Here is a 27,909-nt window from a genome sequence, read left to right on the forward strand (position 1 = left end):
GCACCCAAATCTCCAGGGTGCCAAGTGCTGGGACGGGCACCGCACAGCCCCGGCTGCAAACACACAGCGCTGCGGATGTCGAGGATTGTAGGGGAGCGCGGATACCCCCGGGAACCCCCCCCAAATGCTGCCCCCAGCCCCCGTCCCGCACACGGGGCTCGGGCCCCGCACGGCGGCGGCGGGAGCGGGATTCGAACCCGCGGCCCCGCGGCTCCCAGGAGGCAGCGCCCGCGGAACCCTGCGCCGCCGCAAGCGCCCGCCCCCTCCCGGTTCTGCCTGCTCATTGGATAACGAGCTGTCGATCACGAGCAGCGCAGCAGCGGATTGGTCAGCGGGGAGCGGCGGCGGGGTGGGGGGGCGCTTCCTGCGGCCGCCTTTGCGCTGACCCCGGCATGGTGAGAGCGGGCGGGGGGCGGCGGGGGGGGGGACGGGGGTGTCCCGGGGGTGTACGGCTGGGGTGGGGGGGGCACCTCTGGGCTGTCCTGGGGGGTGCATGCTCGGGGGGTGCATGCACGGGGGGGGCATGACAGTGCTATACCGGGGGGGTGCATGCTTGGGGGGGGCTTATATGGGGTGTTTTGGGGGGGTCAGTGCTCCTGGGGGGCACCCCTGGGCTGTCCCGGGGGGGTGCATGCTCGGGAGGGGCTTATATGGGGTGTTTCTGGGGGTTGCATGCTCGGGGGGGGACACCCCTGGGGTGTCCTAGGGGGGTGCATGCTCAGGGGGGGCATATGCATGCTGTCCGGGGGGGTCAGTGCTCAGGGGTGCATGCACAGAGGGGCATCATTGGGGTGTCCCGGGGGGGGGCAGCCCCAGGGGTTGCATGCTCAGGCTGTCCTGGGGGGGGGGGGGGGTTAATGTCCCGGGGGGGTTAAAGCGCAGGGATGTGTGCCCAGGCTGTCCCGGGGGGGTTAAAACTGGGGGGTTAATGCCCAGCTTGTCCTGGGGGGGGTGTCAAAGCCCAGGGGTGCATCCCCAGGCTGTCCCTGGGGGGGGGGGGGGCGATTAATGCCCAGGGGTGCATGTCCCAAGGCAGGGAGCTGGAGGGGGGGCTCCCCCAGCCCAGGGATGCTCTGGGAGGGGGGGTGAGGGGGGTGCCAGGGTCAGCCCCTAAACGCCCCCCCCGGCGCAGGCGGTGATGGGGGTGCAGGTGGTGGTGAGCCTGCTGGCAGCCAGCGTCATGCAGAAGCTGGCCCCGCACTGCTCCTTCGCCCGCTGGCTGCTCTGCAACGGCAGGTATGGCCCCCGACACCCCCCCCCAAACCCCGACACCCCCAGCCCTGTGGGGTTTTGGGGGCACCCAGCCCCGCTTACACCCCCGTTTTCTCCAGCCTGCACCGCTACAAGCACCCGTCGGAAGAGGAGCTCCGCGCCCTGGCGGGCAAGCAGCGCCCCAAGGCCAAGCGGGACAGGTGGGGGGGGCACTTCCCGGGATCAATATTTTGGGTTGGTTTTAAGGGAAGCGATCCCGGACCTGGTGGGAGCTGCAAAAGTGACGGCAGCCTCAGCCGCAGGCGGGCTGGGGGCTGTCCGTGATGATGATGATGATGATGATGATGATGAGCCCCCAGCTGGGGACGTGAAACCCTAAAAGGGTCTTTGGGCACTGTGGGACCCAAGGGATGAGCCAGCTCTTTGCCCGCCCGCCCTAAGCCCACGTTTCCCCTACAGGAGGGTGAACGGCGTGCTGGATGACAAACCCCTCTCCGTGCCCCGTGACATCGACCTCCGCCTGGACACCAGCCCCATCACGGCCGTGGATGCTCTCGGTAACCCCCCCAGCCCCAGGAGCACCCACAGAGCCCCCATCCCATGCACCCACCCCACTGCCCTCCATCCGGGACCCCTGGCCATGCCTGGGTGCCCATGGTGGGACCCCCGCGGCGCGGTGACGTGTCCCCCTGTCCCGTCCCCCCCCAGTGCTGCGCTATTTCCTGGAGTACCAATGGTTCGTGGACTTCGCCGTCTACTCCACCGCCGTGTACGTCTTCACCGAGGGCTACTTCTGCCTGGCGGACCCCAAAAAAGAGACCAACATCGGGGTGCTGTGGTGCCTGCTGACGGTCATCTTCTCCGTGTATCCTTCTGCCGGGGCTGCCCAGCGCTGGGGCGAGACCCCCGCCACCCCCCCGGGTCCGTGCCGCCGCTGGGCGGGGGGAGAAGACCCCAAGCTCCTCGGTCTTGTTCTCATTTTGAAGCTGGGTGAAGCGGAAGGATTTTGGGGCTTGGAAATTTAGGTCCAAATTCGTGGATTTGTAAACCACCGGCTGTGCCCAAGAGCGTTCTGTGCCGAGGTGGTGGTGGCCTAATGGCATAGATGCTAATGAGCAGGGGCTGATTATGATTATTAGGGGCTCCACTGGCTCTGGATGGGGTCCCGCTGGCTCTGGGGGGGTCCCATAGCCCCTGCTTTCCTTGACGACCCCCCCACGCCCGCAGTAAGGTTTTCTTCATGGTGATGCGCCATTATTTCCGCTCGGAGGAGGGGGGCGAGCGCTCCGTCTGCCTCACCTTCGCCTTCTTCTTCCTCCTCCTCGCCATGGTGGCCCTGGTGATCCGCGAGGACTACCTGGAGTTCGGCCTTGAGCCGGGTGGGTACGAGGGGATGGGACGGGGCGATGGGGGTAGGTGGCCCCGAGCACCCCACTCATGGCCCCTTGCTCCCCCCAGGGCTGGCCGGCGTCAGCAGCAACCTGGAGAGCGTCCTGAAGCAGCGGGGCTGGGAGTGGACGTGAGTTGGCATCAGGATGGGAAATGGGGTTTGGGAAATGGGATTTGGGAAACAGGGTTTGGGAAATGGGGTTTGGGAAACAGGGTTTGGAAAATGGGGCTTCCCCTCTCTGCAACCCACGGGAGAGGAAGGACCACAGGGTCCCCTGGGGCTCCGTGGGAATGGGGCCAACCTCTGTCCCCCTCCTGTCCCCTTGTTCTTTGCGCAGGGTGCCCCTCGCCAAGCTGGCCTTCAAGCTGGGGCTGGTGGCCCTCTGCTCCTTCCTGGGCGCCTGCCTGACCTTCCCGGGGCTGCGCCTGGCCCAGACCCACCTCGACGCTCTGCGGATGGCGGCCGACAAGCCCCTGACCCAGTTGGGTGAAACCTGGGGCCGGGAGGGGAGGGAAGGAGGTTTGGGGGGGGGGCCCGGACCCCCTGGCTTTGTGGTGAGGGGTCGGGTAAGGACGTCTCTGATGGGGTCTCTGCTGGTTCTGCCACAGGGTCCTGCTCCACACGAGTTTCCTGGCGCCCGTCATCGTGGTGGTGATGTGGATCAAGCCCATCTCCAGGGATTTCCTGCTCCACGCGCCCATGGGCAAGCAGACGGTGCAGCTGTAAGCGGGACACGGCGTCACCCCGTGCCCCAGGGACCTCGCTCTGAGGGGAAACTGAGGCACGGGGCGCTCCAGCTCCCCTCCTCTTTGGCTTGTGTGGATGGGGGGAATTCCGGACCGCAGGACCCTTTTCCTGCAGCCCCCTCCTCTCCTTGCAGCATGTCGGACTCTGCCTACAACACCGCGCGCCTCTGGACCATCGTCGGCCTCTGCCTGCTGCGCCTGGCCGTCACCCGCCACCACCTCCAGGCCTACCTGGGCCTGGCCGAGCGCTGGGTGGAGCAGATGAGGAGGGAAGCGGGGCGCATCGCCGCCGTGGAGATCCAGCGCAAGGTCCTGGCGCTTTGAGGGGGAGCCCAGGGGTTGGGGGGCACAGCTGGGAGCCCCCCACACTGATCCCTGCCTCCCCTCTGTGCACAGATCACGCGGATTTACTGCTACGTCTCGGTGGTCAGCCTGCAGTACCTGGGGCCCGTCATCCTCACCCTGCACTGCGCCCTGCTCCTCAAAACGCTGGGTAAGGAGCCGCCGGCACCCGAGGCAGCACCCCGAGGTGCTGCTGGAGGTTGTGCCGACGATCCTCAGGCTCCTGTCCCCTCTGTCACACAGGGCACCACTCGTGGGGGCTGTACCCGGAGCCTTCTCCCGTCCCTCCGGCAGTGAGCGCAGCGCCGCCGCGTCCCGGCAGCGAGGACGGTGAGGACGTGCGTGCCGCGGTGGAGCAGATCACAGGCGTCTTGGGCGGCATCTTCACCCCTCTCTTCTTCCACGGACTCCTCGCCTTCGTCACCTGGTGGGTGGCCGTCTGCCAAGTCGTCACCAGCCTCTTCGGCCTCTACTTCCACCAGTACCTGGCAGCGTCCTGACTGGGGGAGCTGGGACCTGCCTGGGGGTACAGTCAGTGCCCGGCTGCTGGCCCCGCACACGTCCCGTGCCCGCGGGGTGTTTGCCTTTTGCCACCTTGCTGCTGCCTCGGCTGGTTTCCCTGCTTACACGTGCCCACGAGGACGTGCACCTGGGACACTTCTGCAGCCAGCTCTTGGCACGCGGGGTTTTGTGCAGCGGTGCCAGCGTGGGCATCGCCTTCTCCCCTTCCTGCTGCCCTTCACCACCGTGCCTGTCTCTGTCCCCGTGTGGGATGCTGCCTGCAGGGGGAGGGAGGTCCCCCCCCAGCGGGGTTTGCTGCTGCCAGCTCCGAGCCATCGCTGCTGGAAAGAGGCTCAGCTGCTAGCAGGATCGGCCTTGCATGGCAGAGACCTTGGGGCAACGTCCTCCCTTCCCAGCGCAGACTTTGGGGTTTTGCTCTGCGTAGTTTGCCTCTCCTGGCTGAGGGCGAGTGTATTTTTGTAGGGTCTCTGCTCTGGCCAGCCACGTCAGAGCTGTCGGGCTCATCCCTCTGCTTTGTGTGAAATCCGCAGACCCGGCAGCCTCAGCTGGGGGCTGCTGTAGAAATAAATAAGTAACCCAGAGGCTGGTTGGGACTCCGAAAGCTGCTTTGCTTGCACTTTGCTGCCCCGAAGCCCCTCCTGGGGGTGTATTCACAGTGAGAGGATGAGGCCAAACACTTGAACAAACACTCGAGACCTTGTGTTCACCCCATGGCAGCCGGACTCTGTTCCCAGCCACTCCTCCCCATCTGCATTGGGATCAAAACCAGGCTAATAACGCTCCGATCCCAGCAGCATTTGAGGGGACGCAGCCCCTCGTGCAGCTCCTGGAGGCTCCCGGGGCAGCGAGGCAGCCCAGCTCTTCCCCACCGCACGGTGGGTGCTGGTCCAGCTGCATGAAAAAGGATTAGCAGGTCTGGGCTGCTCAGAGAAAAGGAAAGGGGCTCTGATCCTATTTGATAGCCTTGTAATGGTCTTAATTCCCTCTTGCTAAGGGCCAAGATGAGAAGGCCGCCCTTTGCCCGGTGTTAACAGGGCTAATCCAGACAGCCCTCCTCCAGCTGCTTCCCCCGGACCCAAAGTGCAGCCAGCCCTTCTGCAAAAAAAAAAAAAAAAAAAAAAGGGGAAAACCTCCCCTTTTGCAAAAATCTGGGGAAACTAGCCCAGAGCAGCACCCTTGACAAGCCACAAGGCGAGGAGAAATTCTGCCCCAGCAGCGTTGTCACCAAGAAATGGGTGGAAAGGTGCAAGGATGGAGATTTCCCCCAGGGCCAGGAGGCAAAGAGACTTGTTCCAGCCTGCACTGTCCCATTAAAGGCCAGTCCGACTGCCTTGATGGCTCATTTATCTAATTTTCCCTAAGCATGTGCAGGAAGCAGCCGGGGGCTGAGCTCGGGGAAGCGGTGGCAGCAGGAGGAGGGTTGCTAGGGCCTGGGGTTGTGCTGCAGTCAGACATGCAGACAGTTCCTCCCCAGAGATCTGCCCAGACGTGACCCTCTCAGGCGGGGACAATGACTGATAGACTAGCCAAGAGCAGAAGACAGATCCACAGGCACTGAAATTGGGCCACATCAAATAAAATGAAGGAGCCCCCCGTCTTTCTCTCCCCGGCATTATTTTACTCGTTGGATCTCCGCTTTATTTAACGTTGTGGTAACGTTGTGGGAGTCCTGCTCCCCAAAGGGCTCTCAGCGGAGCAGGGGGCAGCTGGGACCAAGAGATTTTGTGCTGCCAGGGCTCTGCTGCCACCAGGATTCAGGCTGGCACCCACATTTGGCCTCGCATCGCCCCCTCTCCCATGTGTTCACACCTACCTCCAGCTGCCACCGAGCAGCACTTGGCCAGAAAACCCAAGGCTTGGGGAGAAGGCTTCGATGGCCAATGTTCCTGGAGGTTTTCTTTGATGCCCCAGAGCAGGGAGGAAAGAAAGCAGCGATCCCTGCCTTCCCACCCTGCTTCCACGCAAATTGGGATCCCCTCGTTCCTGCCTGCGTCCTGCAGAGCTGCTCCTGCTTGGGGCAGCAGGAAAAATTGCGAGCACAGCTCGCTGCGGGGCCCAAACCAACCTGGTGGAGATGATAACTTCAGGCAGCAGGAGCGAGGAGCAGCTGGGCCAGGTGGAGGGGGACAGCGCAGCACCCGAGGGCTGTTCTCCAGCTCTCACAGGCTCCCTGCAAGGTTCGGTGCAAATCTCAGGGCCTCCAGGGCTGCATCCCTGGGGAAGCAGAGACAGGACATCAGCTCGGCCCTGCCTTGCAGGGAGGGCAGGATCTGTCCCCGCTGTGGGACCTTTCCCTTGCAATGAGAGCACACCAGACCTGAAATGCAGCTGAAAGCACTGAAAACCCCAAGATCTGAGCAGGGCTGAGCAACAGCCAGGGGACCCCAACTTCAGGGCAGCCGCTGGGCCATGCCTAAGCCGACAGTGCCACCTGCTGCCACTGCACACCCGTCCCCGTCCCACACCGCGGCGCTGGGGACGGGGACAGCAAAGGCTTTAAAAACAGCCCCAGAGCTGCTCACCCCCCTGCTTCCACACAAAACCACACGTGTGTGACCCCAAACACCAAAGCGTGCACTTTCAAGGGAGCACCACGCACAGGAGACTTGTAGGGCCAGGCAAATGGTTGGTCCCACAAGAAGAACCCCCAGCCCCGACACCCCCGTGGTTAATCCCTCGATAACCCACCCGTGTGTGCCGGGCCCCCTCTCTCTGATGAGCAAAATCCAACAGGAGACACCCTGAAAAAGAGCCTGCAAAGTCAATTAGATTTTTTATTAAATATACATCCTCTCTTGGCACAAATCTTAAAATATATAAACATTATATAACAAAGTGTCTTCACTGCAATAAAATAGAACTCCAGATCCAAGAAAAGCAGTCCAAATTGACGCGCGCACACGCATACACACACACCGACGGGGAGGACACGTCCCGACAAAAGGCATTTAACAGTGTTTGTGCTAATATATGCATAGACCACACAGGCAGTGAGCAGTGCTGGGAAACCCTGCGTCACACGGCGTGTAAGGGGGAGGCAGAGGGAGCAGGAGGAAGCGGCCCCTACAATAAAAAGGCTGTTTTGTAGGACGGCCACCTCCTTTTCTCTGGTCCAGTCCGGTCAGGGAGGGTCTGTGACGTGCCCTGGCTCTTCACAGAGCCTGAGGACACGGTCAGACACTGCACAAATGGCACGGGAAGGATTGCACGGCGTTGCCTCCCCTCCTGCCCGCCTGGAACTGGCACCAGACATGCTCAGGGTCACCACAGTGCTTCTGCCCAAAGTTTCCTTTCATGCCTCACCTGCTTTCGTGTTCGTGCCACCACAGAGTGAAGATGACAGTGCTCGAGTCCTTCTCGGTGGAAGGCTACAAAAACAGAAGTACCACTACTCTTCCAGAGAAGGCAGGGAGCTGCTCTGGAAGAGCTCTCATCGAGTACCAGTGCTACACCACGCCACCCATCTCAGGGCTGGCCGTGACTTCGTGTCTCAGGAGGCCGGGATTCCTCTCCCAGTCCTTCCACCACAGTCCCACCAGCCCCCAGCCTGTCCTCCTGGGGAGCAGGCGGGGCATGCAGGGCAAAGGGAGCTGTAAGAAGCCAGCTCAGGTCCCACCTCTGGCATACGAACCTCCCTCACCCAACCCTCCGAGCCTCCAGAAGTACAAGCTCTCCCCGAGCTGCCGACCCAGCAAGCAGCCACTGTCACAGAGCACAGTGAGCATCGTGTGGAGGTACCGACAGAGGACATGACAAGCAGCATTTCAAGCATGTGCAGAAGGAAAGGCGCTAGACCGGGCAATTAATTCAAGAACCTTTCAAGAAAACCTCCTGCCCCATTCCCTAGTGCCTTTAACTTCTTGCCCCCAAACGCAGGCATCCTTGCCAGTGAGCAGGAAGCCTCGTTGGGCTGTTTCAGGGATCGCTGTCAAAACTGCAGTTTTGTCATTTTGGATGCATTTCATTGGACCTGATTTTCTCGAAGTGCTAGTGCAGGACTAAAGGTGCAGAATCAGGAAGAAAGGGAGAACGGACGAGAAGAAATAAGCACGGATGAATGTTTGGCAGTAATGCATTAGAGAACATTAAGATACGTGAGTTGAAAATAAAAGCGAGGAATCTGAGAAGAGCAAAAGGAAAAAAAATAAATCAGAATTTGTGGTAGTAAAGTAGTCCTAAAGAAAAGAAGGACTAGAGGATATTCCTGCTAGACTTGTCTTCTTTCTCAGACCTAAAGGCAACAGACCTTCCTTGCCAGCACACCACAGGCACCTTCCCATTCCAAATCACCATGCCCAAAACTCCTCAGGCACTCATTCCAGGCAGCACAGAGATCTGGAACACGTCACAATTCATGCAAGGATTAAGAGACAGGAAGAGAACGCTCCGTTTCTCCTCTTCTACATTCAAATCAGATTAAAAAAAAAAAAAAAAGCTATTTAAAACAGCCCAAAGCAGTAACACAGTTACTCTTTTGCCCAAGAAACAAAAGCACCAAAACCATTACAGACTGAATTCAGATCTGCCTCTGAATGAGCGCTCAGCCTGTAAAACTTGGAAAACCACGTTTGGCTAAAAGTTCGTTGAATTAAAAGCAGGTGCAGCTGCTAATTAAAGAACAGCTCCTCTCAGCTCAGTACTTCCAAGCCTGGCTGTACTTCAGGTCTCGATTCTCAGCTCGGGGTCCTAAGGCCCCAGACGAGCTGCCCGCACCGCTCTCGTGGTGCAAGGGGGGGCAATGCCAGGGCTGCCCAGCCAGGAGCTGTCTCCTCCACAGTTTTCCTGTTTATTTAACACATCAGCTGCACTCCTGATGTGGCAGAAGGTACCCCATGCAAATCTATCCTCCTGTTCGGTCCCAAACAAGAGGCTAGTCATCCAGTGTAAATCCTTTCTTAGGAGCCAGGAGGAATTAAGCCACCTCTGTTGCCCCGGGGGTTCAGCGATGCTCAACACCTCCTAAGACAAGGTCTGCTGCGCTCGCCTCAGACCGGGAGCCGTACCGGGAGCAAAGCAGCCTGCTCAAGCTTGGACGCCACAATTCTGCTCCCTTTCCTGTTCATACAGTGGCCACCAGCTGTGCAGAAAGGGCCGTGCCTTGAACCAGCAGCCTCCAAGCTGAGAGAGAACTTGGCATGGATTGTACTCACAGTCAGACACCCATACACACGTACACACAGTCAACCACCGACTCTCCTCGTTGGTCTGTACCTCACTTTTGTGGTAGGATGCAACTGCCTTAGTGTTTCCTCCCTGGGCCAAACAAGAGAAAGACAAGAGCAGAAGTAATTGGCTTCTCCATTGGAGAAAAGAAATCAGAGCTCTTGCAAAGGACTAAACCTTTCACCCAAACGAAGAGAACAGCTGGTAATCTTCCACTGACAACGGGGGCAAAAAAACACACAGATTTCATGGCTACCATCTCTGAAGCCTCTTAGGACAACACCTAACATTAATTACAAGGTAAATCAGTGACTGCAGTCAAGTTTCACAAGGGAAATCATCATCATCTGTGGGCTTAGAGGCAGAAATTACTGAGGTTAATACCCCGCCCATCCACAACCATTAAAGTACGATCGACCCCGTGTTTTGGGATCAACACGCGTGCTAATACTTCAGAATGCTGACTCTCCACCATGACCACAAAATGGAAGCACAGGTGCTCGATTCCTAGGGAAATATTTGGCATTAGAAGCAAGTTATGCTCCAAAGAACAAGTGCAAAGACAAAAGAAAGGCGAAAGCTATTTCTACCAATTGTGCAATTACCTCCATTCCCATTAATATAGCCGTGACACAAGGCTCGAACTACAATGGCTAAAATATATACACCAGAGAAGAACAGCTTTTAAATTATGCCTTATTTTTCTTTTGAATGTTATCTCCCCTCTACATGAACTATATCAGCTGGAAAGGGATTTTTAATCTTGGCTCGTGGAATCGGATTCGCAGAGAAGTCTAAAGCTCGTTGTGACCTCTCTTGCACTCCAAATTTAATACAGGAATGGAACATAAAACAAAACCACCCTCAAATCTCCATTTCTCTGAAGCCTGACTTGAAATAGAAACAATGAAAGGTACTTCACCATTCATTTTCCGATTGCAACTGGAAACGATTGGCACTCTATTTCATTTTGGAGGGGTCAATACTGATTGGGGAGCCCATTCTCTTGAGGACACAGTTGGTCCAGAAGAACTCCAGGAACAAAACCAAGTGGGCTCAGGTATGGACTAACAAACAGAGGTGATGCAACCTACACAGCAGGCAAATGACAAGAATGTTGTTCACAAGCAGGGCCAGCAGCTTGAGGTGACTACTAGGCTGCCTTCACCAGACTGAAACAGCCTGTCAGGGTAGCTAAACCTGCACCACACGTGCATCTTTGAGATGTTTGTTCTTGCAAAACGCATAAAGCAGCGACAATAATACTGAAAGATATAACTGCTTGGAATTTAAGAACGTAACAGTTCTTTTTCTCGTCTAGGGCACAGCCTGCCAAATCCCTCAGAAAATGCCGCCTTTAAGACCACGACAACAATGGAAGGGTTCAGATGGCCCGAAAGCACTACTGCAGTTCGCTTCAATCCAGTTTGTGAATCCAGGCACAGCCCCTAGTCAACGACACTGACAACAAACATAAGAATTTGATTTACAAAACTGCTCAGAGCTTTCCTCCCCTGCTGTCTACAGTCTTTGGTAATCTCAGAGGGACACTGCAAGCAAGGGATATTTTATGCAACTCAACCCAGAAATGAAAAGAACATTAGAAAAAGGGCAGCATTTCCAGCCACAGCTCACATTCAACTTCCAGAACAAAAGAAGTGACCCGGACCTGTTAAATCCTGCTGCGGCCTGTTTTACAGAGACCAGTGCTTACAGGTCAGAGGAATCTGGAATTCCCTACAGATTAACTGGAATATTGCACTTGGCAGACTGCCTCCAGCTCACACATGTGCAGTAAGAGCTGCCTACCAGGAGTAGCAGTCACTTCCCAAATCCAGGAGTTCACTCCAACAGCACCGAGTCCTCCACCACTTCACCTGCCCACAGAGACCAGGTGAGGAGCCAGCAGCAGCACATGTTTGTTTGAGAGGCTCCACTCCTAGTATCAAAGAATAAGACAAAAAGGATGAGGCAGCTACTCTAGAGGACACAGGTCCGCAGAACGGTAAGAAGAATTTCTTTCAGAAAAGGGTTAGTTTCAGGTTGAGGTTTCCAAACACAGAGGCTCGTTAAACAGAAAAAAAAAAGGGAAAAAAAAAGCCCATCACCACCACAAAGTGAACAAACAAACAAGAAAGATAAAGTTCTCAGCTGCAGGAGAGCACGTACAAAGTGAGGGAACACTAGCATTGCTCTTTCTACACGTGTTGTACTTTTCTCCAGCCAGGGCTGTGGGGATTAAGCTACTACCTTTCAACATTAGTGCTGTGCTGTAATTTACGGAGAAGGATCTGCGTCAGGTCAAAGGTCGTGAAGCTTATTCCCACTGCAATTGGACCTTTGACCCAATTCATGCTGAGTCCTTTGTACAAGCCCCGGATTAGTCCCTCTTCTCGTATAATCTCCTGCATGGTGAGAAGGATGGAACTGTACGTGTGTCCCATAACCCCCGCCGTCTGCATCCGTCGGCGAACCACATCCAGGGGGTAGGAAGCCGACTGGCCGATCAAGCCTGCACAGGCACCAAACAGAAGGCGCTCCGGAGGGGATGGCTGCGATTTCCCGCTGTGATCTGGGAAAGAGAAAGTAGCAGAGGGTGGAAAGCTGCTTGTAAATAAGCACATGACTAAGGTCGAGTGGGCTGGGAGCCAGAGAGAGGACTGAGCAACAGAGCTCCTGAGATTTCGTTCCCAGTTTGGGGGTTAGCTGATTTGGGATATAACCAAATCCGTTCTGCAGTCAGGACTTGCAGAGGAACAAGGAGGTGTGAGATGGAAATACTACTTTTCTTGCAGCTTGCTTTCTTCAAAAGTCTGGAATTGGCATGAGGGAGGCACAAGGCATCCTCTGCAAACACAGAATTTAGCAATTGGCTTCAAGGCCAGGAAAACGACTTACACCCCTGAATTCAAACACCTCAAATTGGCCAAAAGCCTACGGCATTTCATCTGAAAGCAAAGAAAAAGTTGCTTTTACCTGCATGTAGTTTCTTCAGCGTCTCATAGGTGAAGAAGCTAAGCCCGGCATATGGAATCACTCCAAGGATGGTTGGTGTAAATCCTCTATACAATGTCTTCAATCCTTCCTCTCGGGATATTCGGATGAAGACATGAACAATATTGCTGTACCTAGCACGTGGACACAGGAAAACCAAATCTGCGCTAGTTAGTGCCTGCACATACGGGTCGTATTTCCAACAGGACTTTGTGAAGGATCAACAATTAATTAATTCGGCTCTGAGCTCAGCAGACAGCTCAGAAAGGATTTTAGAAGCCTGTCTGCAAATGGAGAAGCCCAGTCACAAGCTCTCCTGTAGCCCTATCACAACGTGCTTTCCTGTCTATTCGAACTCTTCCAGAGGCATTGTGCCAGCTGGCCTCCTAGCAGGCCAACAAATCATTTTTTCTAGCGAGGTTTTTGAGTCTCCATCTCCTTCCAGTCCCAGAACTACGCAGGGCTGTGGTCATTTCATCAGTGCTCAGACCCACACGGTAACAGGTTTCTTACACCAAAGGCTCCGAGCAAGAAGTGACCCAGAAAACGGGGGGGAAAAAAGTCATCTGACCTTAAAAGAAAGTTCTGCGTTTGTTCATGGTGCTAATACTTGCTTTCATTAGGCACTTACATCTCCTTCGGCGTGACAGCCATTCGAGCACGGACCATATCCAAGGGGTAGGTTAACATGGCAGCCGTTGTGCCTGCCAGAGAGCCAGCAATGAATCGAGGAAAGGGTGTCAGCGCTCTAAAGTAAGGTGAGAGAAGAGACCAAAGAGATCACCTGGAGCTGGTAACGCTACGTGGCTTTTCAGCACGGCTCTACTCTGTCAGCTACTGAATCCCTTCCCTGCCTGTGGACTGGAGAGAGCTGGGGTGGGATGGGGTGAAGCTGCTGTGGTTTGCCACAGCTGTTCAAGACTGAGGCCTTAGAGGACAGAAAGCCTGACTTGGGGGTGTCTCAGACACTATATGCCCAAGAGCAAGAGGCTCAGGCCACATGCACATAGAAAAAGGGCTCAGGTAACAGCACGATCTCGTTGCTTCTCCTGCAAAGAAAAGCTCTTTGTTTTGCCTGCCCACTCACAGCACAGGGAAGCGCTAACTTAATGTCTAGGCCACTTCTTGCTCATGCCTCTAGAAAACAGGGTCTTCTCACCAGTATCTCCCCTGTGCAAGACTAGAAGCCTTTTGCTCAGCCCCCTCACAGGTCCTGTTTTGCAAACCTATCACGAGAGAAGCTGGCACAACTCTGTACCAACAGCTTTCAACTCAGCAAGCCTGCAAACAGCAGAGAAACGTGCTCCCTCCCTACGACCTACGGTCCCACAAACTGCTCCATCTTCCTCTGCAAGGATCAAAGCCATGCTGCATCTTACTTTCCCTGGAAGCCGTAGTAACTCCCCAGGAGCTGCTTGTACTCTTCGTGCGCGCAGAACTGAATGGCAGCATAAGGGATCACACGGACCATGGTGGCTGAGTTCCCCCGCCAGAGACTCCAGAAGCCTTCGTTGAGGTAGGTGCGATAAATCAGCCTGTAGGCTTCCTGCAGGCAACGGATCAAAGGTCAGAGCAGGAGATCATGATAAGAGGAATCCAAACAATAGAAGGGGGGAAAAGGTGACCCTATAGCTTAACCTTTCCAAATCCTCCTTCCCCCCATAACCTCAGTAAGCTGGTATCAGCTGTTTACACTCACAACCCCGACTCCAGAAAGAGACAGCTAAAACCCCTGCTCTAGGGAGACGGATCAGCTACATTAAAGAAAAAAAAGTGGAGCTAGGAAGACAGTTTTACATTCACAACATCTTCATTTTCTCTCTGAGGGCAAGGCAAAGAGCTGGACTGATGATGCACAAACCACTTTTCCACCCAAATTAATCCTCTTAGCATAAGGCAGAAACATTTGGATTACACATATTAGCACAGCACACGTGGAACATCTGCAACGCACATGCAACAAAACATCCAGCAAGCCACGACTGCAATCAGCTCCCAGGTTCAAGTTTCCTATATATTCTGAAACAATTCCAGTGATGGCTGAGAGGGAAAAAGCAATCACTAGAGGAGAATTCCTAGCAGAATACAGCTTGGAGGGAAGCCACATTTACTGTCAAAGGTAGAACCTGGAGCATGAGTGAGGACTGAGGCCCCTCGGTGCTTGGCACTGGGCAAAAACATTAACAAGGAAGAGTGCTGTCCTAACAGTATCATAATTAAGTATTATATACTGTTTCCAGCCCTCTGTGCTCTTTCACTATGAGTGCCGCTAATAAAACTCAAACAAGGATGTTATATACAAACAAAAGGTGCTTTTAGGTCTATTGCTACCATTAATCAAACACTTTAGGACAACAGGACACAGACATCACCTCACCTTGGCAGAAAATCTTTTTGAAGACACTAAAAAGAAAAAGCAAGTATTAGGTCTTGCAATACGTTTAGATTGATTAAAAGAAACAATACAGATATTTAAGGAATAAAAATAAAAGCAAAAGAATGAATGCAAGAAAAAAAAAGATTCTTTGTAACAAAGAAAAAAGATTTCCCAAACACTCTTCAGCAGATGAGTTCATTTTCCCACCTACTTTTATGAAAATGCTCAGTTTGTCACTTCTTAAAGCATTAAAATTAGTGAATAACAATTGCAATAAAAAAAAGGAACACCCACAACTGATTTCAGTAGAGCATTTCCACGCTCAGGTTCCAGACTAATGCCAGAATCCAGCCAAAAGCGGGTCTGTTTAGCGAGGCTCCACGCAACAATGGTTTCATCCTAACAGAACTCAGATGAATGCTCAGCTTCTTTTCTTGCATCCATTCAAATTGACAGCATCTCTTTAACTATGTAATACACAAGGCATTTGGAAGCAAGATTTGTTTGGCATACGGCAGCTCTGTTTTGTAACATTCCTACTGCAGGAAGAAAACCCAGGCTAAAACCCGAACAGCAACGCTAATGAAACGTGGTTCCAATTAAGTGTCTATTGCAGTTTCTTTCAAACTCCTTTGAGACTTGTAACCTCTCAAGTGTATCAAACAATCACATGCAAATACATTTTCACCACACTGCTCCTTTATGCAATTCAAACTTTTTTTTTTTTTATAGAACTAAAAACACCTCAATGACCACTTGCAGCTGACTCTGCAATGGAAAAGAATCTTTTCCCAAGCTTCCACAGGAAAACTCCTCGGTCTCTCGACCAAGGACTTTCCTAGCTCACATGACCCAAAGATGCTTTCCCTCTTCCCTTTCTGTGAAGAGGGTCTGTAACAAAACCCTTCAGAACAGCGAGAGTAGGAAATCCATTAGATAACAAGAGGTTGGTCAAAACAGGCAATTTTTAGTCATATCCTTTGCAGCAAGCTAAATGGGCCAAACCAAACAGGTCCTTTTATAACACTCAGGCCTGTGCATGTTAATGGTGATTTGCACGGACAGCTGTTGACTCACCCCAGTTCTGCAGTTTCCATCTCACCTCTGATCCTGACATTTCCAACCTTAGATGAACTACAGAGCCTGCTCTGGTGAGAAAGCACAGCACGTCCTCACTGCTACAGAAGCAGCTGGTCGCAGACGCAATCCCAGCCTGCACCCACCCAAGGCTTTAGCTCCCCACAGCTGTAACGCCCTGATCTATATCCCTTCCATTCCAGACCTCAGCCCCTGCTATGCCAAGAACGAAAATCATGTCAAATGAAAGTCAATTTAAAATTAAATCTCATCCAGGGATTAGAGTAAACCTACCCAATTCGTTTAATCTGGGATGGCAACCAGATTTAAAATTCTTGGCCTCGTAAAATGTCTGCTGCATCAATCCATTGCACCTCTCCTGCTGGGACAATCAACATCACTGCTGGCTCCTGCACTGAACCAGGGGAACTAGAAAGAACCCATCAAGGGGTTGAACCCCAAACCCCACTAAATGCATGAGAATTTCCTCATGCATTTCAGCTAATTCCCATTAGCTGAATATAATTTTCAGTTCCACACTCAGTTTATGGGCTCCAAAAAGCATTTTGTAACACAAAGCTAGGTACACCAGCTTCATCGTCTCCCACAGCACTTTTCATAATTAACCTCAACTCTAAACAAACCAATTGAGCTGGAATACAACATAACTCTTACTAGGGAAGACTGCACACATCTGAGCAGGCACAGCCTGGCATCCAGCCTGAAGGAACTCAAACAGCTCAATTGCATCCTTCCAGTCTCACCACATCCCCTTACACTGCTCCTCTTCCCTCCTGAAATTATTTCTCCAAATTGAACAAGCACAGAAATGTGAAATGATACCAATAATCCCCTCAAACGCAGCCTTTCCAGTGTCTGTTTATTCTGCACTCCAAAGCTCTGCCTTATGTCACAGAGCACACACAGCCACCCAACGCTCACAAGCCACAGTCATCTGCCTCCAGCCAGCAGTACGTGCACCCGCATTACACCAAAATAGCAAAACTCCTGCTGACTACCACAAGACTTGGATCCAGGAGCACGGTCCAGATGAACAGCTGATTAACATCTGCAATAATCCTACCAGAACTCAAACAATGGATTTCCAGACTCGATTCACTGTGGTAATGTCGCTACTCTGTCTGCATTCTGCCAGGTCTCTGCAGGTCGAAGCACTGCAAGACAGGCTGGCTGGACAGGTTTGGTGCTGGTTTGGATTCTGCTAACAATAAAGTAAGAGTATTTTGCAAAAGCCAGCAGGACTTACCTTGAAACATGATTTTTGTCCTATCCAGTGGAGCTACTGCAGTTTTAGCAACAGCACCAGCCAATGCACCAGACATCAGGGAGTTGAGAACCTTCTTTTGCTCCTGGACGCCCTGCAACAAAACATTGTTCAGTGTGACACAGCTGATCCTAAACAGAAGTTGTAATATTTACCTCCACCTAAGGACATGGATGAGCCAAACTCAGGTGCGTGCACCCACATTATCCTGCAATCTCACTCCTATGAGCAAACAAACTCTGTGGTACAGCAACGCCATCAGACACTCATTGCACTGTGCCCCCAGAAATGCATCTCATTGCTGCATTGCCCTGAATTGGTTTGTCATGTTGTTTGCAAGAACTTCCCCGTCCCTTCCAGCCCTGTATGAGAATGTTCTCATTTCTATTCCTACCTGCCAATGGAGGTAGGAATGCTTTTCAAAAAAGAAAAAAAAAATCTTCTCAACACTCAACTAAAGAGGTCTCTTTCCTCTACAAAGGTGCCAAGGATCAAGAACATTCTTTAGGACTTTTGTTTTAGCTTCCCTTCAACAGACAAGGACCAGCAGCTGGCCATTTTCAGCTACTCCACTTCTCAGACAAAATCTCTTCATGAAAGACTTGAGACAGCTAAAAATCAATGCCAGGATTTTGGAAATGTCAACATTCCCTTCAAAATGGCAAATTCCAAGCACAATAAATTCCTGGTCAGTTCATTAAGAACCACACTCAGACTTGCCTGCCAAAATGCCAAGTTCCAAGGTCTGCCACCTCTCACAAGCACTGTTTTCTCCTGAATTCTAAAAGCTAAGTCACTAGCTGCTCATGTGCTCATGATTTAGCCATGTAGAGAAGTTAAATTTCTCTCTTGCCCTTCTAGTAACACACAAGCCTTATTTCTACATTGTCCCCCAGATCCCAGGAATAAAACAAGACAGGCTTCCTACTATGATAAATGGAATGGAAGCGTTTCTGTTATTGACATTCCTGCCACAGCTCATATTTATAAAGCAGCTATCTTCTCGTAACACATGGGCAGAAAGCAAGTAAATGACTTGAAATCTAACACCGTGAAGGTTACGGACTGAAAGACAAGTCAAGCCCCGGCTTAAGAATGTTAACTTTTGATGTGCTTTGTGTCTTCATAGAGGAGTTAACTTTTTTTTTTTTTACCCCCTCAGAATGCTTCCCAGCTAAAAAAGTTAATTTTTATTACAGAAATACATGGTTCAGTTCAATTTTCCTGTCCAGTCTCTGCCTGTTAGGTGCCAAATGCAAGGTTAGCCACGCACAGGCAGCGCTGTGTGAACTTCAGCCTAAGTTCTGGCCTCACACCTCTAGTGAGGCAATTCTACACGAGCAGAAACCCTGATCTAAACCAGAGCAAGGTTCACTGCAACTTTCTCTCCCAGTGTTTCTAACAGGAGCCTATTACCAACAGCATGAGCAGGGAAGCAATGCTTATGGCTCTCTTCCCAGCTCTGCCACTGAAGACATAACAAGACGTAACCTTGAGCAAGGAACACAGCCCTGCCTGCCTGTCAGCTCCCAGCCATGCCCAGCCTCTTCCCAGAGGGCTGGAGCTGCTTGGCTGTCCTGAGAAAGCCCAAGTTGCACAGCTTGTGCGTACACTGCAGCTCTTCCAGGACTCCCCAGCTCAAATCTCACTGAGATGCTTCCTTTAGAGCAGCCACCCTCCTCTCAGCCCCACTGCAGGCATCCCCAAAGCCCCTGCTCTTACCTCTGAAGGAAGATGAGTTGATGCAGCTGGCTCCACATCCTGCCGTTTGAAATCCACTTGACCTTCTCTCACACCATTACCCATACCAGTTGCACTTACAAGCGGGCAGAAGACCTACGGCTCCTACGTTGAAAACAAGAACAAAGCAAGTGTTAGTGTCACAAGCAGTGAATACCCTGGTAATAAATAAAAAAAAAAAAAAAAAACAGGGCAGGAAGGAAGGGGGACTGACTCACAGGGCCATTTTCAGCAGGAAAACCCCTGTTCCAAGCTCCCAGAAGAGCCTTCCTTAGAGGTGCAAGGACATGTGTGAGAGGGATAGGGGGAGGAAGGTGCTTTGGTGCTATCTAAGAACCGTGCCACTGACCACATTCACTCTTCTCACTCCCTAAGGAAGTCAGGTGCAAGTTTCAAAATCAAATGCACAGTTTCTAGGAGCTAAGAAACAGATCCTGTTCTGCCCTCTTCCACTGCTTACAGGGAGGATTTTGGTCTCTGCCCATTCTGACTGCTCTAGATCATTCAGATATTGGAGAAGACATGCTGAAATATAAAACCCGGGCCTGGAAAATGGAAAAAATAGTCACAGCAGTCCATCCAGAGAGCCTGCCACAAGCAATTGGAGGTTATTTTAAGGAACAGATAGCTCCAATGCCTCACACGTGCCACAAGGGCTATTTTGATGACAGTGGTGATCTGGCTGAAAGCAGTGCGGTGGTGACTTCAGAACTCCTTTTCTTCCCAGCTGCAGCACACGTGTGCTCGTGGCCAGTGAGGCAGCGTGCTTTGCACAGATGTTTCTCGCTGCGAAACAAGCTCTCGTTTGTCTGGTGAAAGGAAAGGTCAGCCTAACCTGGGCTGCAGAGCTTACATGCAGAGATAGCTTCGATTTAAAGCATTAGCACTTCGGCATCTGGCTCTCTAGTATTTCTGCTTTTTTTGATGCAAGTTTTCATCCTGAGTTATGCAGAAAGGAAAGGGCTAAAGCCTGAAAAACTCGAGCTTGCACAAAGCCGGTCTCCCCGTTTTGAATCTATGCACAAACGGGGCGTAACAACAAAGATCAGTTTTCTAAGTGACAAGACTGCTCCAACAGCCACTCTGCCCCATCCGCAGCTTCCTTTCAAGGAATGCAATATTAGGAAATCTCAATTCCCCAACTGCTCCCCAGTTCTAGCACAGCTTTCTCATGTGTCCTCCAGCAAGTTGCTTCATCTCTGCCCCGTCTGATGCCTAGGAAACCCGCGGCACAACAGCTTGCTTGCTTGGAAAGGCTGCCTCAATATCTTTTTTTTTTTTTTTCCTTTTTAACAATCTCGAGACGTTATATGCTTGTCAGCACCTTTCATACTTGCTGACCTATTTTTTTCCCCCCACATCGCTCTCATAAATTAGTGCCAGACTTCACTTCCAAACCCCCTTGGTTGCAGCAGAGATATTAACGGAAAGCCAGCGCCAGATCAGCTCCGGCTGTACTCGTGCATGACCAATTTGTGATGATGAAGCTAGGCATGACCCACGCGCTCACTCCAAGGGAGGACAAACACGCCTGGGTGTCTTTAATAGCAGACATCACTTGCTAGAGCTCCGGGAAGACACTTATCAACGTGTTTACAACTCCTGAGGGTGTTTTCAAAAAGAGGAGCTCTCAGGATGCTGCTCGGAGAGTAATAACTCAAGGTTTTAATGAAAGATAACATCTGATAGTCGGAAGCACGACCTAAACGGCATCACCATTTGCACCTGACAAGTTCTATCGGGGACACTCGGTCACATCAGACTGTGAACCAAAATTCCTGTAAGGCTCAGGACTGAGGATGATTCGTAGCACTGCAGAGAAAAGCACTTCATTAAATTATTTTGAAGAACACAGTCTGTTGATTATTCCTAATTACTGTCTCTGCTTATTTCCTTTCCTTCTCATCTCTTGTACCCGGGAAATTTATTGTAAAGTGATATCTTTCAGCAAAAGCCTGAGAGAAATCACAGGCAGAGATATTATCCCCAGCTATTTCAAAAAAAGCAATGTAGGTCACAATATCAGATTTATCTCTACCAAAAATAAACCCACCAAAATAGAACTCACGCTAAAGAGCTTAGGAATGCAATCTACAACTTTGTTTTAAAATGTGATTTTGAAAGATGATTGAGAAAGATGACTAAAAGGAAATCTCAAATACTAAGCTGCTATTATGAGGCCTGGACCTATTTTAGAACATGCACGTCCGTAAAGATGATCTCCATTTACTCGACAATATTCTCTTTGATACTCTTCAGAGCTGCTCTGTTCTTTATTTTTAGTGCCTGATGCCCTGATTTACCAACACCTGTCTATATGCTCAGCTTTACACATTAAAACTGCCCACGTGCTCTGCAGGAATATAAGCCCTAAACTTGCAGAGCCTTAAATGCAAAAGCAGTATTTATTAGTTGTATTCCCATTTGCCTGCTGCAAAGCAACGCAAGATTTTATTTTGGAGTTGGGCTGGATTCTGACTTTGTTATTAACCAAATCCTGGCTGTTATGACTAATGATGCACACCAGAGACAGAGAATAAAGCCTTGCTTTTAAGTTTCACTGTGAATCTGAAGGGCCCAGCCATCAGAAACCAGACATTATCTTGCATATATATATATATACACACATATATATATCAGCTTCCTTCATTAAGTAATTCACAGAAACCCAATCCGGAGCAGCTGGACATTTTTAAAATCTCTGTATTTTGTATAGACGCAGCCATTCCTTACACTCCCAAAGCCAAGGGAAACAAGAAAAAATAGCTGCAGATCAGACTGGCTTTTTATACCACGCTTCTGTGTTATTTATATTGTAGTTACACGAGTCTGTGTCACATATCTGTAGCCAGACTCCTCGAACAAGCTGTAGAGCAAAGCATTCCCCTAAAGAATGCATAATCAGAAAGGAAAACTGCTGGTGAATGCAGGTTCAAGAGTTAAAGGGGCTTCATGAGTAACATCCACCGTGGTTTTACAACAAAGCTCACGAGAGTTTATTGAAAGCACAAAGCACTTCCTCTGGCATCCAGTTTCAACTCCACCAGAAAACAAGAAAACGTTGCCTGTAACTCAGCCGTGCTAATTTGCAAGGCAGAGATTAAAGCTCATTTGCCAAGTTGCAAAAGAGGGAAGCTCAAGCCCTCCCTTCTGGCAGCGGCACCTTCGCAAGACGAGGAACTTCGCTGCCGTGGTCTCTTTCCTGATCGTCCTTTGAGCCCGGGACTCTTTCTAGAGACGCTGCCCGGACCCTGGCAATTGCAGGAGCAGCTGTGTGCTAAAGCAAGTTCCATTCTCTGCATACCACGAGACGCACAGAATATGCTCTGCACATTAAAAACCGGAGCATTGTTAGCCTTCCCTTCCCATTCTCCCAGCTCTCTCTAGCGGCACTTAATGAATACCTGAACAAGTTCAATCAAGCTGTCAAATTGACTCGCTGACAAGTTAGACATTCTACTTTTCTTGGTGGTGATTTTGATTAAAAGGACAGGCGAGACAGAATCAAGTTATTCAGATGATAAAAGCAACCTACTAGGAAGAATGTCTTACAGGCAGGTGCCAGTTCATTGCCCAGAGCAGGGGGGGGATTCAGAGAAAAACAGCTCCAGCTCTCCAAGCCACTTGTGAATCCAATCATGTTCGAATGAAATAGCTACAACAGCATCATATTTGAAATTACACAGCCTTAAGATAATTAGTTTCTCATCAGAAGAACCAAGGCACTTCGGAGACCAGCATCACAACTGAGGATTGAGCCCAAGTTCTCCAGTTGGGGCGTTCAAAATTAAAATCACATTGCTAAAGAGGAGGCTTGCAGCTCGTCGTGCCTTTGCCTATTTCACAATTAAAGCTTATTTAGAAGTTGGACTTCATGTCACTATGACACGACCAGCCCTAAATCCCTCCTTTATATATTTGGCCAGGTAGACACATGCGTTCCTGTAGCAGCTCAGCCTCAAAAACCTGCAGGAAGGGCAGGCAGAGGAGGGTGCAGGGCTGGGCTTTGCACCAAACTCACAGCTGGCCGAGGGGACGTCGCGTTCCTCATCCTCTCCACGGTGCTCCCGTTCTGCCAGCACCTTTGGCAGACCTGCAACTACCTGTTTATAGCAAAATGTCTTAACCGCGAGAGCAGCCCCAGTCATTACGGTTTTCACAGTAGTACGCGGGCAGAAAACAGCAGAAGTCTGGGCACCCAGCCCAGAGGCTGGCTGGCAACGTGTCATTACCAAAAAAACATGTTTGTCTGCTACTCCCCGGTGGAATTTAGACCTGTCACAAAGCACTAAGATTTCCAAAAGAATGTCATCTATCCAGCAAGAACAGCAGATAGATTGCAAAGCAAACAGTCATCACCAGCAGCTATCTGAATGCTAACGGCTGCTATTTTCTGTGAAATATTTGCTTTTTGCTCAGACGACCCCAGCAGCAATTACAGGAGGAGTTTAAAGCACTGGACATGGGAGTGCCCGGACAGACAGGTAAAGGTAAAACCACACCACTTCAGCAGCCAAGTGCTGCTGTGACTCTGTGCCACACGAAATGCACTCCATTCACGAGACAGGCAGAAGAACCTCAGCCCTGCTACCCATTTCTCTCTCATCACCACCAAAAACGCAGATTGTTATCTGCTCCTGAGGACAGAAAGGAGGCAGCACCCAGGAGCTCGCAACATTTTTTATTCACTGCCTGGGAGTTGTGAGCAGCTTGTGATGCAGGAGGATTACGGTAGCCCTGGCAGCACGTTCCTGCCATTAAAACGTGAAGAGTAAAAAGGGATCTCTGCAACTACCACATCCACGTGGCTTCCAGCCCAGAGCTTTTCACAGTTTACCAGCACAGAGTGCATCGAGCATCCCAGAGAAGGACCCATGAAGCATGTGGACTTAGAACGACACAAAAACAAGAGACAAATGCTGTATTAAACCAAATCAATTCAACCCAGATAAATTCAAATTGAAGGACTTCATTGCCTATAGCGTAACGAAGACAGTTCCTTTAGGTTTTCACTTGCTTATGTTTTCTAAAGACCTCGTAATAACGGCAGGATTTCTGCTTTGCCTCTGATACACAAACATTTAAACCTCTCTTCCACGTGGTTCCCCAGACAATGTCCTTGAGAAGGAATACACAGATTTCTGTGGACTGCACAGCACCTGCTGTACTTACTGGCATCGGGCTCATGCAGTGCCTCAGCTGAATCACCAAGTTGTAGGGCTTGGAAGGGACCTCAAGAGACCACCGGGTCCAGCCCCTCACCAAAGCTCACCTCTGGGGCCACGCACTGATCGACTCCACACAGGTAAAGTCGCTGGGATGACTCCGCTCAGACACATCAGCTTCTCGCGTTACTCCAGAGCTATCCAGTTCCTTAGTTTTCCTCTTTTATTGCGTTGTTAACACCACTTGATAAAAGCATATAATTAAATCGGGGAAAAAAAAGAAAACCGAGAGAGTTCCCGCAGAAATCTTCACACGTTTTTCCCAGGCAGGCTGAAGTTAAACAGTACCCAGGGAAGTCACTCAATTAGGTTGCCTTCAATTGTTAAACTGAGCAATTGAGCCTGACAGAGAAAGAGACGTGGTAAGAGCGGAGATTACTGCAGCCTTAAATTCACCCTTGGAGCAAAAGCATCTCAGAAAATCACAGAAAAAAGGGCTGAAACACTCAGAAGAGGGGGATCAACTATAACTAGACGGCCCCCTGAGGTCCATCTTTGCCTTCCAGTTTGATTAAGCCATTAAAAATCAAAACCAGATATGCCCTGCAGACTCAGCTCTCTTCAGTCACATTCATCTTGCAGTTGCATATAAATCTGATCCCAAAACATTAGCTCTGAGTAGTGCGTTGCATTTTTCCTTTAAAGGCCTGTACAGAAACTGTCAGCATGACTTTAAAGAATCATTGACAATCTAATTAAAAGACTCACCAAAGGATAGTATCTGGAAGTGTTTAATTTTTCACATGCTTCCTCAGCTCCAAAGTACAAAACGAACGCTCCTCCTCCCTCCCTCAGCCAGGGAGGACTCAAAGCTGCCAGTAAATCAGGATGAAGATACAAATTCTTTGCATGGTTTTAGATTACCTGACTTCAGGCAGTCGCTGAGCACTGAGAAGCAATATCTAAACCTCTGCTAGCGAGGACAGCTCGGCTATTCACAGGAGTCTGGGAGATTCACGTCTTGAACTAAGCTTGGAACGAACGCATGAGCCACGAACAGAGGAAATCTTGGCAAGACAAAACAGTCTTCGGTTTGAGAGAGACAACTGTTGCTGGGAACACCTCGACAACGCTTTCCACAGCCAAAAAAACGAAGCCCAGCTCTTATCTGCAAGGCAGACAACCGCTTTGTCTGCAGGGGACTGAATGGCTGAGGCCTTCTGCTGAATCCACTCCTTTTGTCAGGCAGGGATCGCCTCCCTTTAGAAACAGAAGGCAGCGAACAAACAAATAAAACAGGCACACCAGGTCCCGAAGTGCCAGATCCCAGCAGAGTCGAAATTTCTGACCTCAAACTGAGATTATCTGAAACACAAGCAATAACATGAGCAATCTTCGCCAGGAGCCATTTCAAAACAGTAACTGATAATTACAGTCTCAGCTCTAAAATCATCACGGTTTAAAATGCACGTGGAAAACAGAACGAGCAAACACCTTCCATTATTAAGAAGAAGCCACAGGCGTCCCAAGCAGGTGACATTTGCCAACCTCAACGCTTTCCACACTGACTGTTGGAGTCAGGCCAGGCCACGAGTCCCACCCCGCTGTTGCAGTCACCTCTTGCACACAAGCAGTTGGGGCAGAGCTCAGCATCCCTCTGCTTCGATCGAGGTTGTTAGCCCAGCGGCACTAACCCTCCCACGACACGGACACACCATCATTAACTGCTCAACAGCAAGGAGGAGCAGATTTAAAGCGTAACTGGAGAGCAGAGCAGGCCTCCAGCACTCGTTTTTTCTTGTGACCTGGAGTAAGTGGTTAAGGAAAGGCAAACTGAAATGCCAACAAGTGATCTCCCCTCATAAGAGGGTCACCAGGAAGATTTATACAGCATTTGGAAAATGGGAAACACTGCAGTGGGAAGCACTGGCATCAGTTTCACATAAAGAAGGTGTAAACCTAAATGCATCTTCATCCAACGAACAGCAAAGTCACTCAAAAAAGTCCTTTCGGGTTCCTGAGCTTTTTTTTCTGACAGCAAACCTGCCTGACCTGTACCAAGCCCATCTGCTTCATCAGGTAACCACGCACCCAAGGCCACAGCGGTGCCCGCCTTGCATTTTCGGTGACCTCTCCAAACAAAGCTTCGTTTGGGTAAACAGACCCAAAACCGCGCGTTCTCGGTTGGGCCTGCCTGAGCCAACGCACGAGCTACAGCTGCAGGTCAAGCAAAAAGAGATTACTGCAGCTCCTGACTCATCCCACGGCGCTATCAGGAGCTGAAATCCTCCTGCCTGAAGCAATCACCGGGGCCAAAGAGTTCCTGCTGAAATCCAACACCAAGGACAGTCCCGTCCCGTCCCCCTCCACGGCAGCTCCCTTCCAGCCCAGCCTTCAGAGCTCCTAAATGATGATTTTAATTCGTGTTCAACATTCACAGCCCTGGTGGGATGGAGGTGAAGATGCTCGGAGTTAGCCAGGACCCAGCCCTGGCATTCTGGATGCCCAGCCCTAGGATTATTTTTAAGCAGGCTCCCCCACAGGTTGTTGGTGTGACTCCACCGACCCGCTGGTACCCTTCTTACTTGCTCTCCCTTCCCGCAGCTGTTTTCTAACACCCACAGGCGCCTCTCCTGTTCCTTAACACACGCCCTCCTCCCAAACCAGAGGCACTTAAAAACCAGCGTGTTTTCCAGCACGCTAAATCCACCAAACCACGCAGGAAAACACGTCGCAAAAAGCACACAGCATCCAGAAAAAAACCCTGCAGTTAGTGTGAGCGAAGTGTAAGAATCCAACCAAAAAGAGCCAAGCGGTGGCAGGCTCCAAACCCTCTCTAAATTCACAGCCAGTGGGAAGGGGACGGCCAGGCAAACCCAAACAAAGCTTCACCTCCTCCAACCTTCACATTAACGCAGGTTTTAGGTCAATAAAGGGACTGGGGAAGCAGGTGCCAGGCTGGTGGGGCAGCAGGTTACGCTGCAACGCTGCCACAACTCCCATCCCGAAATATGAAGGAAAATCCTCCTTGAGAGGGGAAAACGACCCCGCTCTGCAACTTGTGGCTTACGATGGGGCGAGATCAAAGCGAGAAGGCACCGAGGCCCGCGTTTATCACCCTCTGCGCCCCCTGACACCCACCCCACAGCACAAACACCTGGCGCTGTGGGATCCAGAGGGTCAAAAAAACCCCAAACTGCTCATTTTTGACATCCAAGGGCGCAGGCGGAGGCGTGAGGGTGCCCTCCTGAGCCCGGCGTCCACCCAAGGGCTTCGAAGGAGAAGCGGAGCCCGCCAGGAGCTCGCCTCAGGCACCGGGGGGTGGGGGTGGGGGGCAACGAAGGGCACCGGGGGGGGATAACGGGGCTGGGGGGGGGGGAAATGGGGCAAGGAGAAACGGGGTGAGGGGTAACAGGGCCGGGAAGGGAGGGGGTAGCAGGGTAAAGGGGTAACGGGGCCGCCTCCGCAGCCCCCCCACATCCCCTCAGCCCCCCCCGGGTCCCCCTCACGCCACAGGACGGCCGCAACCCCCCCCGCCCACCCCGTTCCCGTGAGGCGGAGAAGCGGCGCAACCCAACCGACGCCCCCCCGGGCCTGCCATGGCTTCGAGGCCGCGGAGCCGGGCGGATAAAGCCCGACCGGGGGCCGGTAGCGGGGGTTTGGGGGTGGGGGGGGCCGGTCCCGGCCCGCACTCACCGGGGCTCGGCTCCGCTCCGCGCTCGGCTCCCGGCCGCCAGGCCTCCCCCCCCCGCCCACCCCCGGCAGGGCTTGGGAGGAGGCGGGGCCTCGCCAGGCCCTGCAGCCAATCAGCGCTGAGGGGTTGAGGCTTCGCGCGCGCCGAGTGGCCGAGAGGCGGTTGACGGGCGTGGCGGTAGGCCAATGGGAGGCCGGGCTGC

At 51.7% G+C, this 27,909-nt stretch overlaps 2 protein-coding genes across 6 annotated transcripts; one reads left to right on the plus strand and one right to left on the minus strand.

The window, feature by feature from the left end:
- Positions 1-295: 295 nt before the first annotated feature.
- Positions 296-4,793, plus strand: TMEM161A (transmembrane protein 161A). Its single transcript, XM_027472407.3, has 12 exons — positions 296-395; positions 1,133-1,236; positions 1,332-1,412; positions 1,672-1,769; positions 1,921-2,077; positions 2,440-2,591; positions 2,671-2,731; positions 2,940-3,083; positions 3,211-3,324; positions 3,483-3,657; positions 3,745-3,841; positions 3,934-4,793. The coding sequence occupies exons 1-12, from the start codon at positions 393-395 to the stop codon at positions 4,188-4,190; spliced, it is 1,443 nt and encodes a 480-aa protein (XP_027328208.3). The 5' UTR covers positions 296-392; the 3' UTR covers positions 4,191-4,793.
- Positions 4,794-6,968: 2,175 nt separating this feature from the next.
- SLC25A42 (solute carrier family 25 member 42) lies at positions 6,969-27,842 on the minus strand. 5 transcript variants are annotated; one of them, XM_027472425.3, is made up of 8 exons: positions 27,710-27,842; positions 18,831-18,953; positions 17,091-17,202; positions 14,747-14,772; positions 13,749-13,915; positions 13,001-13,117; positions 12,352-12,503; positions 6,969-11,947 (listed from the first exon to the last, which is right to left on the minus strand). In XM_027472425.3, exons 2-8 carry the CDS (start codon positions 18,912-18,914, stop codon positions 11,622-11,624), a joined length of 984 nt encoding a protein of 327 aa, XP_027328226.2. In that variant the 5' UTR covers positions 18,915-18,953; positions 27,710-27,842; the 3' UTR covers positions 6,969-11,621. The 5 variants fall into 5 exon arrangements, with proteins under 5 accessions (XP_027328226.2, XP_027328228.2, XP_071885396.1 ...); XM_027472427.3 differs by lacking the exon at positions 27,710-27,842 and adding an exon at positions 24,121-24,262; XM_072029295.1 differs by lacking the exon at positions 27,710-27,842 and adding an exon at positions 19,198-19,344.
- Between the last annotated feature and the right edge of the window lie 67 nt (positions 27,843-27,909).

Source organism: Anas platyrhynchos, chromosome 29 (genome assembly GCF_047663525.1).
Source record: "Anas platyrhynchos isolate ZD024472 breed Pekin duck chromosome 29, IASCAAS_PekinDuck_T2T, whole genome shotgun sequence".
Taxonomy (NCBI): Eukaryota; Metazoa; Chordata; class Aves; order Anseriformes; family Anatidae; genus Anas; species Anas platyrhynchos.

Coding starts and splice junctions, on each gene's coding strand:
- TMEM161A (XM_027472407.3), top strand. Junction 2,078..2,439: donor CTGACGGTCATCTTCTCCGT/GTATCCTTCTGC, acceptor CCACGCCCGCAG/TAAGGTTTTCTTCATGGTGA. Junction 3,842..3,933: donor CCTGCTCCTCAAAACGCTGG/GTAAGGAGCCGC, acceptor TCTGTCACACAG/GGCACCACTCGTGGGGGCTG.
- SLC25A42 (XM_027472425.3), bottom strand. CDS start 18,914: ATGGGTAATGGTGTGAGAGAAGGTCAAGTGGATTTCAAACGGCAGGAT. Junction 14,773..17,090: donor GACAAAAATCATGTTTCAAG/GTAAGTCCTGCT, acceptor TTTTCTTTTTAG/TGTCTTCAAAAAGATTTTCT. Junction 13,118..13,748: donor TACTACGGCTTCCAGGGAAA/GTAAGATGCAGC, acceptor ACCTTACTTTAG/AGCGCTGACACCCTTTCCTC.